The sequence below is a fragment of the Cupressus sempervirens genome, chromosome 6 (assembly GCF_028749045.1).
Source record: "Cupressus sempervirens isolate cs-2001-9-10 chromosome 6, ASM2874904v1, whole genome shotgun sequence".
Lineage (NCBI taxonomy): Eukaryota > Viridiplantae > Streptophyta > Pinopsida > Cupressales > Cupressaceae > Cupressus > Cupressus sempervirens.
This window is the reverse complement of record NC_143123.1, coordinates 535,266,891-535,284,501: the sequence shown is the minus strand read 5'-3', so window position 1 is coordinate 535,284,501 and position 17,611 is coordinate 535,266,891. Positions and strand designations below refer to the sequence as shown.

General features: G+C 35.6%; 1 protein-coding gene across 1 annotated transcript in view; it reads right to left on the bottom strand.

The window, feature by feature from the left end:
• Nucleotides 1-1,355: 1,355 nt before the first annotated feature.
• LOC149553370 (Vps51/Vps67 family (components of vesicular transport) protein) overlaps nt 1,356-17,611 on the bottom strand; it is a 188,060-nt gene continuing 171,804 nt past the window's right edge. The window contains exons 16-20 of the mRNA XM_089788836.1: nt 13,445-13,516; nt 13,290-13,340; nt 2,916-3,146; nt 2,650-2,826; nt 1,356-1,769 (exon numbers count right to left, since the gene is read on the bottom strand). Coding sequence (XP_089644962.1) covers nt 1,653-1,769; nt 2,650-2,826; nt 2,916-3,146; nt 13,290-13,340; nt 13,445-13,516 — 648 coding nt within the window. The 3' untranslated portion in view covers nt 1,356-1,652. The remainder of the gene's footprint in view (nt 1,770-2,649; nt 2,827-2,915; nt 3,147-13,289; nt 13,341-13,444; nt 13,517-17,611) is intronic.

Here is a 17,611-nt window from a genome sequence, read left to right as displayed (position 1 = left end):
GTAGGGTGGGTACAAGTATGAGGAAATAGCTACATAATGGGCAGCTAGATACACCATACCCCTAGTGAATGAGTCGCCTCTCATACAGGTGCTTGCAAAGATAGAAGTTGCATTTACAAGGATGTACTTGGAACTTCAGCAGGAAAAGGAATTGGCGGGTCGATAGGCGAAGGACTAGGAGATCGAAAAAGCTACTTTGGAAGAAACATGGAAGATAGAAAGCTGCCCTGGAAGAAAAATGGAATATAGAGAAAGCTACCTTGGAGGAAAAAAGGAAGATAGAGAAAGCTTCCCTAGGAGAAAAATTCGCAATAACTAAGGCGAAAAATATGGATGCATTGTGTTCTGCAAGGAGTTTGTACCAAACAAAAGGTTGTTGAACAAGATCTCCTACGCCTCTGCAAATGAGCCCCAAGTCTAGGGATGTCTTCACACCCTACTTCTTAAAGTCTTCTTTTCTTTTTAGTTTGTTGAGTAGGCGTCTTCTAGACAACTTAGTTAAGCTTTGTTGGGAAATGGTAGTTAGGAAGTGAGGGGATGCGTCTGTTAGTCTTCCCAACCAACCGGCCATTATATAAGAACTTTGGACTATGGATGATGTACTCTCATGTTTTTGGTAATCAATAAAATAATAATATTTCCTCATCATTCTGGTATGTTGGTACGAATAATGAATGTTCTATTTGGTATTATTGCATCTATGTTCTCGTGCTCTATGAGTCTATGTAACGTGTGATAATAACCATCTACACCTCTAGTCGAACTTATAGTTTTGGCACCAAGAATAGGATCAAACCTATTAATTACAAGTTACATTCATATAGGTCTTGCCCAATTACATAATTGTGAGTTACATGAATCACCCAAATAGGGCCAAACCTAAATAAGGATTGAAATGGCAAAGTTCGCTAACAACATGGCTAAGGCCAATAGACCAACTAGCAATTAGGTATACTAGGTCGACCCTAGAAGGGATCTGACCTAGCTAGACATCCACAGAAGTGTAGTACTGTTAAGGAAGTTAGATATTTATTAGCATATCTCTTTGAATCAGTTAAAAAACCCCATGATTGGCAAGAGGAACTACATCATCCATTTCAAGGAAACAACACATACAAAGGAATGAGATACAAATCTAAGCGATAACAAAGATAGCAATTTCAGCATATCAATTGCAGTTTCTCGATTGAATATAGGCATATCTTCTATATTTTAGCATCAGTTGTATTAAAATGCTGAATTCTATGGGAGTCTCAATTGGAATTAAGCTGCCTAAATTTATCATGAATTTGAACAAATTAAAGCACCACACTAATAATTCAATAGAATATGGTGCTCAACACCATGTACAACCCTTATGATACAAACAAAACATTAGTATTGCATTTAATGTTTAAAGCATTCCAGGCAAGAAACAATAAATTTACATAAACTGAATATTTTGTGTAGCCTTGTGGCAATTTGAAATAGCTAAACTTGCAAAGAGCATCCAAAGAATTGGGGTAATGTACATAATGTATAATGTCTTGTCAAGCAGTGCATAGGTGAAAAATAAAAATAAATTGCCACCTCAAATTGTAGCTAAAAACCAAGAGCTTGGGCTGGTGTTAATCCTACAAAAACCAACTCCAACTGCTGGTATAATTTACAAATTATGAACTTGCCGTCTGCTCCGAGTTTTTTGTAATCTTTGCATAAATAAGCTTATCTAAAATAGCAGGTTCAAGAGGAATTGGGTCCAAACATCGTTCAGCAGCAGCAGCACAGACCTGTAATGAATAACACAAACTCTTATGGAATGCTGAGGGCAAGATGTTACATAAGCCACGTTCAGCAAAAGAATGTAATGATGTGGTCGTTTGCTCAAAGATGGCAAACATGATGTTAATGGCAGCTAGTTTCTAAATATAAGAAGTTGAACTCTAATGGGAGCGTCAATTGCCAAGATTTTCTTTTGGGTTCTTAAGAATCCTGTAGATGTGCAAATTTTGGCAAATGGCACCCTGGTTTATAGTCTGATGCAAGCAAAATAAATTGTAAGATGGAGCCAGTGGATACATGCTAAATTTGGAACGTTGTATCCTGGTCTACATGCCTAAGCAAGCGTTGACAAATTAATGCACCACCCAAGACTAATGTGTAGCCACTGAACACATGCTATGTTTGAAAAATACTGCCCTGGTTTATATTCTAATGTAAGCAATAACAGACTAAATACACAACCCAAGACTAATATGAAGCCAGTGAATGCATGAATTTTGAAAAGTGGCATTCTGATTTATGTTTGGATGGAAGCAATAACAGATTAAATGAACAAGTTATGATAAACATAATGCTAGTGTCACATGATAGATTTGGAAAATGACACCCTTGCCCATATTCTGATGCAAAGCAATAACAGATCAAATGCACAGCCCAAGACTGATACAAATAACATTGAAGGTATGTGGCAGCATACAAAGATAAAAGAGATTTTATGCATCTCTTCTGAATTGGAAATCTAATTGGATAACTTTTTGAAACTTCAGCTTTTATACAACTAAATTGAGTAATAATTAAAAACAATGGAGTATCTTCTATGCAAGCAGAGAATTAAGTGCCTCTTCTAATCAATATACTAAAATACAATATGAAACAAGAACAGTATACCTCATCCAATAGAAAATCAATGATGGCTTCATCTTCAACAACTTCCTTTAATGGATCTCTCAAGAACTGTGTGTCTAATTGAATCTGCTGGAATCCACTTCTGCTGAATGTTTCAAGCCGCACATACTCTTGGAAGCTCTTTAAGCACATTTTTACTATGGTTGAAATAACTGATTCCTGTAAAGATGTCCATTTATAGAGATTAAAGTTTTCCAGTGGAACGTGAAGTGGAGGGTAAGAGATTGAATAAAATTATGTTTTTGCACCTGTGTGTACTCAAGTTTTGTAAAAATTTCAACTTTTTGCTTGAACAACTTTGCAACATGACTTTCCAACAAGCGGTTACGAGCACGTTGTGTGCTTAAACGGCTACTTCTATCATCTCGTATTCGATTGCTACGAGAAGAATTAGTACTCCCTGTACTATCAGAGCGTCGATGTTTCTGTGTAGATCCTCGAACTAGAACCTGTTGCACTTCTACTTCCATTGTTTTCAACTGGCATTAAAAGATATAAATGTATCAAAAGCTGAGAGAGGTATGTACTAAAAAACTGAAATGTCTACTGGAGGAGCAATAAAGCTGAGTGTGTTTTGCTTATAAGCAGCAAGCCATGTTTCTATGTATCTAAGCAATAAATTATCTTTGATAATAACACGCAACTTGAGAAATAAGAAAAGGAGATCCTAAATGTAATCTTAAATCAATAGCCTCAAATGATTTTCAAGGCTGATCAATCTAACACTAAGCACATGGAGTGAAAGGAAAACCAAGACACGAATTTAAAGTTTGAACAGATGTTTACTAGAAGGAAATTCTGGATGCGTCATATGCACTCATAACATTATTAGCACCATATATTAGTCTTCAATTGGCATAATTTTTTCCGTTCCTCATACATATCTTTGCTCGGCAATGTTATCAATTGAGATGCAGAATTCCCTCCTCTCATAAGAGATCTTTGCTAGTTTTGATCATTATGTTGTAATTAAGAATAAATAAGAGATATGTTATTAATTGACCCAACACATAGGCACAACTAAATGATATTACTATAGAAAAAGAAATAATTGTTCAACAAAAACAGAAAATTAACTTCAAACTAGACCCCAATTTCTGTTAAGAAATGTTCCATAATATGATACAAGGTGATAGTTTAAGTGTGCACTTGACTGATCCTTTTCAAGATCAGTGACTTTGTTACTTGGCATAACAAACATCTGCAGTAATATTTATTAAACAAAAAATCAAAAATTGATGCAGGAAGAAAATAATACAAACATGTATATTAACTAGCAGGGGCATATTCCCACACACTTGTGTCAATAAAACAGCGTTGTTCTCATAACCTAGTGGTCAACAAAGCACGCTGCATACATTTATAGCAAATATCATGAAAGACCCAGTTTTCTATAATTGGGCCCTAAATGATACAAATATTTATCTCTTAATTCCAATAGGCAACCTGAATAGAGATAATAAATGACATATGCTGCATTATATAATAAGTACCAAAATATAAGCATAGATGCAAAATTGACTACTGAACTGGAACAACCATAGTTCTTAAGTTGAATCTCGCATTGGTAAGCTAGGTAGATAAACTTTGGCAGTTGTATGATTTTCAATCAGTGTCAACAAGACTTGGACTCACATCGGGCTTTGCAAGTCGATTTTTAACTCGGACTTGTACTTGGTGGCTAGACTCTCCACGGACTTGGCAAATTAAACAAAAACCAAGAAATTAATACATTTTTTAGGATTTAAAACTCGTTCCATTCACCCTCTGATAAATAAATCTTAGAGAAACAATAATCTTATCAAATAGAAGCTACTTTGATCACATACACAAGTATATATTGATCCCACAAGTGGTGCAGGAGCACCTAGACATCAAGATGTTGCAGATGATCCCAAGGTATATTGTAATGAATTAATTTAAATTCATATGTTAGGATGTGGTATTCCATGTAATGGAATCAATTGTAACGCCTAAGGACAATAAAATTGTAAAGTGGTCATTTAGTTGTCATTCAAGACCTAAATTGCTCAAAGGGTCAAACTTGATATATAAAGCCATGAAGAGGTTAGAAAGAATGTAAAATGTCTTAAAAAGGTTATTTGGACATGTCTAGAGAGCATTTGCTAACTTTTAGGTCATTTTGTAGAAGTGTATTAAAAATTGTCAAGAAAGTGCAAAATTGCAAAGTTGTAATATTGCAAATTTCTCTGAATGTTGCAAAAAAAGAAGATGGAAGGTCATAGGGGTAGTTGGATGGTTTCTAACCACCTAAAATAGTATAAATAACATGTATTGGTTGTTCCAAACAAGAATGAGAGAAGGAGAGCATTTGAAGCAATTGGTGTATTCAAAGCTTTCTATTTTGATGGCGTTAGTTATTTTTGATGATTTGTGTTGAAACATGTTTTCTTTACCTTATGAGATGCCTCTAAATAATGAAATTGTTGAATGGATGTTGAAGGGATCAGATAATTAAATTGTTGAATAGGTGTTGAAGGGATCAGCATGGATCCTACTTATTGGTTGGTTTGTAGGATGCTCTGCATCAACAAGTATAAAAACAAATTTTAACTAAAGGAAATAGCACATTTAGACATAAATATTGTCAAATGCATAGAAAACTCAAGGAAAACAAAATCCATGGCATCAAAACAAATATCAAAATAATAAATTCAAGTCTATGGCTTGCAGGACATGGCATCAAACAATCATGCTGTCTTGACAATTATATTTTATAAAGCCGAGTCATCCAATATTAGCAGCTCACCAAGACAAACTAATTCTTATTTCCCTAAGTGCTTATTTCAAAAAGTTGTTTTATTATATGACTTCACACACATCAATAGTCATGGGAATCAAATACATTTACCATATATGAATATGACCTCTGTTTGTATGATAAAATATGCAAGTGGGTGGCTCACTGAAGCCACATATGCCTTCAGGAAATCAATTGACGCCCTCTCAAGATTGATGAGATTCTAACTAAACTCCCTCTCCCACCCACCAACTATACTCCACTGAGTTGCGAGTATACCAAGTTAAGGGAAGTTGTTCCAAAGAAGCAATCTTTGCAAGAAGCTTTCCAGCTTACCAGTTATATACTTGAAGTGAGGGGAACAAATTCAAGTGCATTGATTTAGCTCCTCTCCTGCACATAGCGTCATTTGTAATAATTACCATAATGATGCCAACGCTAGCAATATTGTTACTTCTGTTCTACCCAATCGCCCTAGCCGCTCTTCTAAATGATTTCTATAACCATAAACTACAAGAGAGGCCACAAGAGAGATAATAACCAATTCATGGCTGGACATGGGTGACAAGATTTGACTTAATCTTAGTTTGGTTAGCAGATTAAAAAATCTTGAATGACTCGTGTCAAAAAGGGGACCATCAAATCCCAAAACTATCAGAAGAGAAAGAAAGAGGTTGTGTTTCATCTTCTAATCCAAGTAATGTGCCCAAGGGATAGGCCTTCAAGGCTGTTGTCATTGGCTATCCTATGCAACATCCTAATCACAACCCTCTATCCATAGGAAACAAAATATTTATCTGAAAATGACTCCCTTTATTGTTGTAAAATGGAAGACAATTTTGAGAACATTGTTTTCGTCTAAGTTACCAATTCTGGTTTTGATGCTGATGCGGGTGCTTTATGACAATGTATGCAAAGAAATACAAGAAATATCAAATATACAATAAAACAAAAATAAACCATTCATTGAATCATTATAATTTATCATAATCAAATTGAAATACGTTATAATAGTAATCAAAACATCAAGATTCCAATGCAGTTTGAATTACAAAATCAAAACATAGTTCATGGTTCAAAACTTCAATGTTGATCAATCAAGAGTCAATGCTCAAGATTCACAAATCACATTCAGTCATTCCAAATCATAAGAATCCTCAAAAAAATCCACATTCTCATCATCTCCTCCTGCTGCAACACTTGCAAATTCATTTGAACCACGCATGGTTCCAATTGTGCTAGATGCACGTGCTATGATGTTATCAACATCATCATCCGTCATCACAGTAAGATCCTGAAGTGTTGCATCCAAGTCTACACATTCAGGGGCTACATTCCAAAGCTTGGTTGACCCTTCCTTGTATCCATCCTCCTTAAGTGACAAAAGACGCAAGTTGGTATGTATATAAACCAAGTCCTCAACTTTCTTTGAGCCCAACCGGTTACGCTTCGCTGAATGGATATAGGAGTATGTACTCCAATTCCGTTCAGTAGCAGAAGAACTTGCAACCTGAATAGTGTTCATAAAATTTTAAAAACAAATTAGAGAATGTTAAACACTAGAGTGTAGAATACAATTGCTAGAAATAAATAAATGAAAACTCACTTGTGAGAGGATCTTGATTGCAAGAGGTTGTAGATGCTTGAATGGTCGACCATACATGTACCACCATGTGATACCTCCCATGTCATTTTGGTCCTTTATTGCATATGGAGTAAGTTTTGATCTTGAAGCAAATAAGTCAAATTCTTGCCTCACCTTTCTGTGCATTTCCTCATCTGGGAAGAGTCTTGCAAATGCAGTGTAGCTCCCAGTAGCAACTTCTTCATCTGCATATGGTGCAATTCTATCCGGCATAGCAAGTATTTCCTGGCTATAGTACCTTGGAGATAAGGCATATGCAAGGAGGTGCAATGGGGTAGTCATCCTCTCCCAACGATGATGAATGATATCCTCCATCTTTTTGCACAAGGCTTCACATTCTGTGGGGTAGGTCTCATGTGCTTGTATGGAAAGCTTTACCTTTTCTACCATAGTGTCCATGCCATCGTACACATCCCCCAAGCAAGGTGCATCTATATCAGCAAAGTGTAGCATAGTCATGATAGGCTCAGTGAAATCCAACACAAATTGCACACGAGCCCACCAGTGCTCATCCAAGATCATATCCTTGACCTTCAAGGCTCTCTCTGAATTTGAAGCCTTCTATATAGCCCATTGGTTACAAATAACCATTTGGCTCAATGCTGATTTCACCTTGACGATTCGTTTCAGAACAATAGTATGAGATGCAAATCTAGTCTCAGCTACCTATAAGCAAGTTGACAAAATGACATCAAATATAAAACGAAGTTATAAACAAGAAACATTTCTTGATATTGAACATGAGTATAAAACTTATTCAAAATAAATAAATAAATGAAACTAAATAATTACAATTTTAAATCTACCTTCAACAACTCCAACTTGGAGAAAGATCTGAATATAGATTGTGACATGTGGTGGTTTGTCACAAACATTTGTATCTCCGCTCCCTCTTGGTATATTTGCTTCACCCAATCTATTTGGGTGCCACTTTGTTGCATGACCAAGTTGAGAGAGTGTACAGTGCATGGTGTCCAAAAAATATGGTCGTATCGAGACTCAACCAAAGCACCTGCACCCCTACAATTTGTGGCATTATCTGTGACCACCTGGACCACATTCTCACTACCCACCATCTCTATTGCCTCAATGAGAATTCTAGAAATGAATTGTGAATCCTTAACTTGTCCTTCACAATCAATAGCCCTCAAAAACATTGCCCCTTTGGGGGACATTGCAATCACATTTATCAATGGTCGGTTTCTTGTGTCTTTCCATCCATCAGATACTATTGTTATGCCGGAAGTTTTCCAAGATGTCCTAATTGGTTGAAGAGCTTTGTCTATAGAAATCTTTTCTTTTTGCAAAAGAGTAGTACGCACCTTTTCATACCCGGTGCTAATGTAATCAGTTGGTGCTTTAAGGATGGCTGCAACCATTTCCCTCCAATATGGTGATCTTACCAAATTGAAAGGAAGACCATTGGCATAAAGGCAACATGCAATTGCTTCATCGGCAATCTCTCTTGCCTCCATTTTGAATGCTTGATCCAATGGACCTTTTTTGCAGGTAATAACTTCTACTTCATCATCATCCTCTACCACTTCCAAGAATGGATGTTTGGAGGATGCAACATGATCAGGGGGCACATTCACTTTGCTCTTTGTAGATGCAGATTTGTAAAAACTAGCTTTTGATTTTCTCACTAAACGATCAGCAGCCTCTTGTTCTTTTATGAATCCGGCTAATTGTGCATCGCTCAACTTTTTTCCATCTTTACTTCCCTTGCACAATGCTATTCCTTTACCAGTAGGGCCCATAAAATGAGCTTTGACCCGAGAATATGAGCTGTTGAATGGTTTAATATGACATATATTGCATCTCCAAATGTATGACCCACCTCCGGAAACCTGTGATAATCTTGTGGTGTGTCTCCATAATGGAGATGCCACATCAATATTGAAGTTATCACTTCGTTCCTGCCCTGCTGGTGAACTTTGACTATTAGTAGTGGCCATTCTTGCACGATAGCAACTATAAATCTAATAAGAAAATAGAAAAAAACAACTTAGAAATGTTTAAAAAAACTTATGTCATATTGCATCTCCAAATGTATGACCCACCTCCAGAAACCTGTGATAATCTTGTGGTGTGTCTCCATAATGGAGATGCCACATCAATATTGAAGTTATCACTTCGTTCCTGCCCTGCTGTTGAACTTTGACTATTAGTAGTGGCCATTCTTGCACGATAGCAACTATAAATCTAATAAGAAAATAGAAAAAAACAACTTAGAAATGTTTAAAAAAACTTACTCCTTCATTTCTTTAAAAAAAAAAAACAAAATTTCTCATAAAACTTGAAAAATTCATGAAGAACTTAAAAAAATCACTAAAAGAACTCATGAAATGGATTGGATGCTTATCTTAGATGCTTATTCGTCCCTTGTGGAAGCTCACTAGACACCCTAGGAATGATCCTCTTCAAAACAATGACCTTGCTTTCAGAATTTCACAATAGAGACCAAATGATAAGAGAGCCCAGCTGAAAACAAAATTGGAAGAATGGGCAATGAATGGCCTCTTTAAAGGTCGTTTTAGGGTTTTAAGGCAAATAGAAAGAAAAAAAAACAATAAAAAACTATTTATAACACATGTTTTTTGAGTCACTTAAGTGACTGGGCGATGAAAAAGGCTGGACGCTCATAGGATGCGTCCGGATGCTCTCCGAAGCACCCCGCACACATCCTCAGGCGAGGATGTCACTTCCTGGAAGCATCCACCACGCATCCTTACGCATCCGCGCATTAGCATGTGGACCAAGCTAAAACCTAGACACATCAATATCTTAGGTTTTCGTTGTGGCAATCAATACACTGCTTTAAGCCTTCAGATTGTATGCCCAAATCCCAATATCTTGACACAAATACATTCACAAGCATCTAATAAAACTCATCTAAAGAATCTGAAAATAATTCTTTAACATATATATTCTATCAAGCTTTTTCTTAAACTTGCTCTGATACCATGTTAAATTTTTAACCAAAATAGCATAAAAGAAAATAGCAGATATAAGAAAACACAATAACACCATCAATACCGTAGGAAAACCCTCTTTCTAAAGGGAGAAATGCAGCCACACTAAAATTATCACTTTATGGAAAAATGAATGAGTTTGAGTACAATTCACACAAATACTAGACTGTACACCTTTATGAATGCAATTACTGTCTCACACGGAATAATGATGATACCCTGAAACTTGAATACTTGGTAAATATCACACATTTATCACCTACTACAGAAATTCACCCTAGACTTGGCACTATGCACTAAGGCTACATATACGCTGATAGTCATGCATGATAGGCACTCAGAAAATCATACTTTAGACATAGAATGAACAATACCATCTATGATGCCTTGACAACCCAGAAGCACTTGCTGAATGCCAAGGAATACATGCAGCTGAGAATCCCACACAAGAAGCAAACAACACGCCGCTAAATGAAATTCACAATAATCATCAGTTGCTGATATCAGACCACCAAAAATGAATGAGAACACGCTCCAGAACTGCATACAACTCAAAGATAAAGCCATGCTAATATACAAGATTGAAGAACCCTTTGAATTCCAACTACTGCAACACATGTGAAGATGTCAGTTACCAATCAAGTGACATTACATAAGCCGGACTTGAAGACTCTCCATCATCTTCAATGATCATCCCAAAAGATCTGACTCTTGAATATACCACAACGGTGACACAATAAATGATATGTCTGACTCAACAGCCACACACATGTGGCTCTTCAATTACCAACAGTTACGCATGCGAGAGGTCATGTGACTGCTGTGACTCTTCATGTAGGTGACCAATCAGAAAGGAAAACTCTTGGCTTACCAAAAGCTACACAGGATGAGTCCAAAAGCCACGCAGACAACTGGCTTTCCAACGACTCTTCGACCATCCTAAGAGTCTATCAAATATGCAATGTCTTTATCAAATGACCACACTGAAAAGAATGAAGGCTTTCAGCCAGCAAACAAAATGAAGTATCGACGCTGATAAAGATTACAATTTCTCATAGACACAACCATCGTAGGTATAGGTGATAGCTCCTGCAGTTACCAATCTTTAACAAGCTTTCTCAACCCTTATCCTTTGTAGTTTGTTTGATTGGAAGTGATTGAAGAAATTAAAGTCAAGTTGGTATCCATTGAAAGAATAGTGTAAGTACCTTTGTTATAACCAGCATATCACATCATTATAACTGAGCGAAAGTCCACAATAAGGAGGAGCCTTGAGGTTGTCTCATTTGATCTCACAATCCCTCTACATTGTTTAGCATATAAGCATCCTTATTCAAGAGAGTTGGAGATTCGGTGTTTCATCTTGAAATACTAAGTATTCAGTTCTGCATGCAATGGTGGAACAAAACTCACAACAACATGCCCAATAACTGCACAGCAATTATTGCCTCATTGGAACATAGTTTCATCCCACTCTCCTGGACGCTGATTTGCCCTTCCTAATTTAGACTTTCTAAAAAGCCAGTTCAGCAGCAGTGGGAGAGCCTGATTTGACAGAATTCTGCAATTCAACAGTCCCTTTCAACAGTGCCTTCCACATCAACAGTAATTTGGTACTTTCCAACAACAATATGAGCACCAGAAGATTTGACATCAATTTCTCCCTTCTTCTTGAGCAGTGATTTGAATACATTTGACATCGATTTATCATTTCTCCCTTTAAAGCTGATTTTTCCCTTCAATCTTCTCCATTGGATGGCTTTAGCATACCCGCTCCTAGGTCTTCCTTGTTTTCATACATTTGGAGTTTGTGAGAGTTGGATGACACACCCTTCGATGGGTTTATGCTTGTATTTGTTATCATACGGTGAAGTTGCATTGGTCATTGTAACTACATTCTGAGATATTGTTTAGACATAACATTGTGGTATTATTTGCAGTGTTATAATCAGCAATAAATGTCTATGTGCACAAACAACATTCTAGCTCTATGTAACGTCTAATATTCCATTTGTTAATAGAACTAAACTTGAGTGCAGTGCCTTGATTATTTGTCTTCAGCACCCACCATTTTGTATTGTCTCTAGAGGAAGCTCACTAAAAGATTTAGCTGGATTGCCCATTCTAATTATGAATTATTAAGTTCCCCAAATTCTGTACTGTACGACAAGATTCTACAATGTGCTAGAGCCCATTAAAGCCAACAGAAAATTAGAGAGCATTTTGAGTAGATCTAGCCAATGCAATTATGAGATTTGCCATCTTAGAATCTACAATGCATTTTAGTCATCCTGTTCTCTATAAGATGCATGTTTAGTCATCAGGTCCATTTCCTAATCACATTTGGTAAGGATTTAATTGTAAGAGTTTTGTCAATGCAAAACACTGAAACAGCACAATATGATTGATCAGCAATGAATGTTAAATCATCACAGATTACTTATGAATCATCACATGATATATTTAGTTATCTTATACATATGATACAGAAGACTAAAACACTCCACAAATTCTCTTTTTGGTGTCCCTGAAGGTTACTTATCACATTTACAGCTCTCAATAATCCATAGTGCCTGCTGCATTTGAAAGCACAAGAATCACGTTATCCAGTATCAACAAAATCTTAAATATTACTCAAGAATTCCATGGCAGTTTAACCACAGAAAATACTAAGGTGAATCATTAAAGACATTATCATGCAGGGCATCCATGATTATGCAGAACTTGTCAAATGCAAGGAATATATTCATGAAAGTTTCTTTGAGTACTTTTCAAGAAGAAATTTAGGTGCTCCCTATAGTCTGGTGCAGATCAGATCATAAAAATAGAAAACAAATCTAGCATCTGAGATAAACTCTGAACGGCACTTTCTTATCCTTGATTCAAAAGTAAACGTTTTAAACACTCCTAGTTAGTTTTTCTATTCATTCACTGCACTAGCTTCTACAATCCAAATGTGCTACAAACTAATTGCTTCATATTTAAATGTCAATCCACGCTCTGCTTCTATGCAATTGGCAAACATATCTTCAATCCTTTTCTGAGAATTAAGAGGAATTTTCTAAAAAGCAGAAAGCTGGAAAATCAAATTTTCAATTCCATGATCTGGAAAATAAAAAAGATACTGAACCAGACATCAACCATCAATTTATTTATGGACGATATAATTTAGAATAATTTAAACTCCAAGTACATATTTTTTGAGCAAATACAATGGCATAAGTTCAGGCATATCTTATACCTCTTCAAGAAGCAGATCCACAAACATGCGAACATCTCTAGGCTCCTTGTACTGCAAAAGCACAAAATCAAAAAATCAAGGCATCATAAGATGCCAAAAAAATATGCAAATCTCCTCAAGAATTCTCCTTAAAAATCTTGAACATAAAAAGCTACCTTAAGCCAGTTTGGTGTTGCTATACTTTTCTTAACTAGCAAAGAAAGCTTGCGTGCCTGCATGTTGATATACTGCAGCCAATAGACAAACCCATAAGACATATGGCTCCTTGTAAAAGCTACAGAAGGAACAATGCAACAGAAAAAAAGAGTACTATCAACCATATCCACATGCAAAAAGGATATAAGGTGCAATAACTAGATAATTGACAAATTCCAAATATAATTATGTATTTTGTTATTAGTAAATGAGGATTCATATAGGCCCTCACCTATAGACAACAAAATGCAAACATATACAAGAGATAAAAAGGGCAGATACACATGCCACCAAAATAAACTCTCTTCTAACCAACCCAAGCTTGACCAATACAATGATGAGCAGGTGGTTATACTGGGGGTTGAGTGAATCAGTATAGCTATAAACTTTCACTTTTTAAACACTATCATAAATGTATTCATTTTATATTATCATTGAAATAATATCTAATTGTCATGCATCACAATATAGAGCACAACATATATGTGGAAACATTTACGGGAGAAAACCATGGCAAATTAATGCTTTCATGTAAATTCTTCTTTCACAAAGTTTGCATTCTCAACCTACAAGAGGCCCAGCCCCTCATTCAATTATTTAGAACCATTCCCACTAAAGGTACCAACCCCTCATTTAGTTCATGAGCACCAACTCACTAGAGGCACCAATCCCTCATTCAAATTGCCTTCACAAGAGCTATAACACTTATCTTCAAACTGTCATTATCTTCTTCTCAAATCTGCTATAACCTGATCATAAATCTGTCATGAATATGATCTCAAGCTCCTCATTAAAATCTGCTATGAAGCCCAATTATCCTTCTCATCAAACCTGCAACCTTATCTTCTCATCCTCTTCTTATCAAATCTACTATTTATCTTTCCACTTATGGCCCTTGTATGCATGCTTGATTGTATTCCAACTCACCATGCTGTCTTTCCAAAAATCCTTTTTCCTTTTATATCTTACTGCCTTCATGATAGGATGTACAAACTATCGTACACTCTTATTTCATGTCACACTCATTTCTCCATAAAAGATCATTCTTTTCCTCACATTCACTCACTCTACTATTCACACTATATTCTCAATTCCACTTGAATGTTCTGCCTTTGTATCTTTAATGTTTTTATGAATGGATGCAACCATTTGATATCTTCAACGATTCTATGAGTAGATGCAATTCTTTGAAATAAATACAACCATTTGAACAGTCATGTCTTTCACCAACAAATCAGCCTTAACTCATTAATTTCCTTGTGCTTGAATCGTGGACTTTCATAAATTTATTCTTTATTACTCCACATTCATATGCTTTTCACATTTGACTATCGCCTTTTACATCTTTGTATTTTTATGCATCTTCCTGAAAAATCTGTTCAAATGATATCATAATTTTCTACACACAAATATCTTATTAGATTTCATATTCCTCCCTCCGACTTCTCTTTACCTTTTAATCCTCCTTATGTCTTCTCACAAAAGAAGGCATCCCTTTGAATGGAGACAACCTTTTATTAAGGCATGATCATTTGTAAACTAACCACCATTAATTCAAGCCTTAATTGGCTGTTTTTAATAAATTTCGACTCTTCATAAAATATGTCCTATTCTTCATTGTGTTGGTTTCCAAAACCGTAAATTGAAATCCTACGAGTCTTGCCAACTGGATGTTGGGATATACAACCGGTTATGGCCAACGTGATGGGATTGATCAATCCAAATCCCCTGTGCTTCTGACTCTACAAGGCCAAGGCAGGTGTACTTGATCCTGAACAAATTACTTGAGTCCAAGATACTTATAGCAGATTGGTTAGAATGCAAATGCAATGAAAGTTTTCCAAATGGCAAGGACTATAGAAAACCTTAAACTTGCAAATAATGAATTAAGAATAATGAATGAATATATGACTTTTTAAAATAAGAATAATTATGGATTAAGGCAACAAATGAATATACTAATTCTTCAAAGGAAAGATATGAAATAATTTCCAGCATATAGATTATGAATCACGAATAACATAAAGACCAGTGCTAGAATTGATGGCCAAATAGAGTCACTATTATAAGTTATTACGTGCAACTTTATAAAATTCTATGAACATTAACCATAAACAATTTAATAATCAAGACGTGACAAATCAAATATATAGACACAATTTTAAACTAGTCTAGAATGCACTTTAACTCCTAAGGTACGGAGACAAACCAGATAGATACTTCACTATATATATGATAATTGAGTTTCAAATGCTATAAATAATCTCGTCCACTTATCTAATATTGAATTGTTTACAAAAAATTTTAAATATATTTATAAAGGACAAAACTATATAATATTTCCAACTCTAAAGCTTTATGCAAATAAATAAAATGAGAATTCTTATTGGTTACGCCATAAACAAAAAATGCAACGAAGACACTCATTGTTGATGATTGATTCACTACAATTTGATTCCAAGATCACATATAAAATATTTACTCAATGATCCAATAACCACGAGCTTAGTTCAAAATTCCATTTCTTTGCCAATGAAAAATAATATATCAAGAGTGAGTATATAGTATGTAAAAGTTTTTAAGATTTGTATCAAAAATTGTGTCTCATTCATTTCTTGCATCAATATTTATAAATAATGAAGAGGTGTGTGGGTGAACAGACACACCCATTCGACATCCAATCCCATTCATAATTTAAATTGTCCTATAATCCTAGAGGATTACAAACTTACTTCTCTAATAAACTAAGACAATAATCCCAAATGCTTCAAGATTAAATGGATATAACAAGCAACTACAAACTATATAGAAGAAAGGCGGAGCCTTGCATACTACGATGGAAACATTGGTAATGCATTTCCCATTCTAGAAATCACGTTAATTTAAAGAATATGAATATGGTTTGGGTCTCCATATCCCAAACACACGCAGGCTTTCTCCTTCAGCACACACCTTCATTAAACCTACAATAACCATAAAATAACATTAAAATGCTATTACTTGAATGCGTAATCGTGATTTCAATATCAATGGAAATGGAATCAATTAGCTGTCAATCTAGGAATCACGGCCTACATATGCTACACTTTTACTTCGAACATCTTCTTGATATACATTCACCTCCCCGATGTAGTGAAAAAGGAGAAAATGGTGGTGATGTACGTTTGGGTCTTTTATCATAATCATGACTTGCATATGAGAACACACACACATCTATTTTAATAAGATTCCTGACGCTGTTTACCGCATAGGGTAAGAAGTTCAACACATGCATAACATGATTCAATTCAGAACAAGTAATTTATTCATGTATGCACTTGCAAATTACAATCTGATTACAATGACTACAATGATCCATCATCATTCCAAAGTCCATCTTGGAAGTGTACATATACCTTTCCGAAGGGGTGACTCAAGTGTCACGCGCCCATTCAGATACTACTCTACCCATCGGCTACACTATACATCTTACCGACAACATCATCCCCCCCAAAAGAAAAGTCGTCTCCGGACGACAATACAACAAAATTCATAACAAAATTTTACTGACAAAATGCATCAATGCATAAGTACTAGACAGAGGGATGCGTCCCTGGCGTAGTGGTCGTCCACATCCGCAACTTGTTCACCTCTGCCCTTAGCTTGTAGACCTGTTCTTTCTTGATCTTCAGCTCCGCTTCTGCTTCCAACTACATACTTCTCATCTCATTTTCTTTTTCCTTTTATCATAATTTGTTTTCAACCTTCTCACTTGTTCTCTAACTTCCACATCTGACTTCTTATTTATTGCCACACTTTTCTTTTTTCTTTTTTTTCTCTTAAACTATCCTAACTTCACTCCAAAATATACACTTCCTACATATATACATTATTTACAGACATCTTTTCTTCGTTCAGCTATTTGTCGGTGAAGGATCTTTCCTTTCCCTGTATATTTTCAACTTTGATCCATTTACGGCATCTGGTATTTCTTTTCCATCCAGTGTCCACAATTTAATTGCTCTGCTATAACCAACTTCCCGTATTTTGTATGGTCCAACCCATTTAACTTTAAATTTTCTAGGCCTTATTTCATTTCATCCATTATATTTTAGTACTAACTGACCAGGTTGAAATCTGTTTAATTT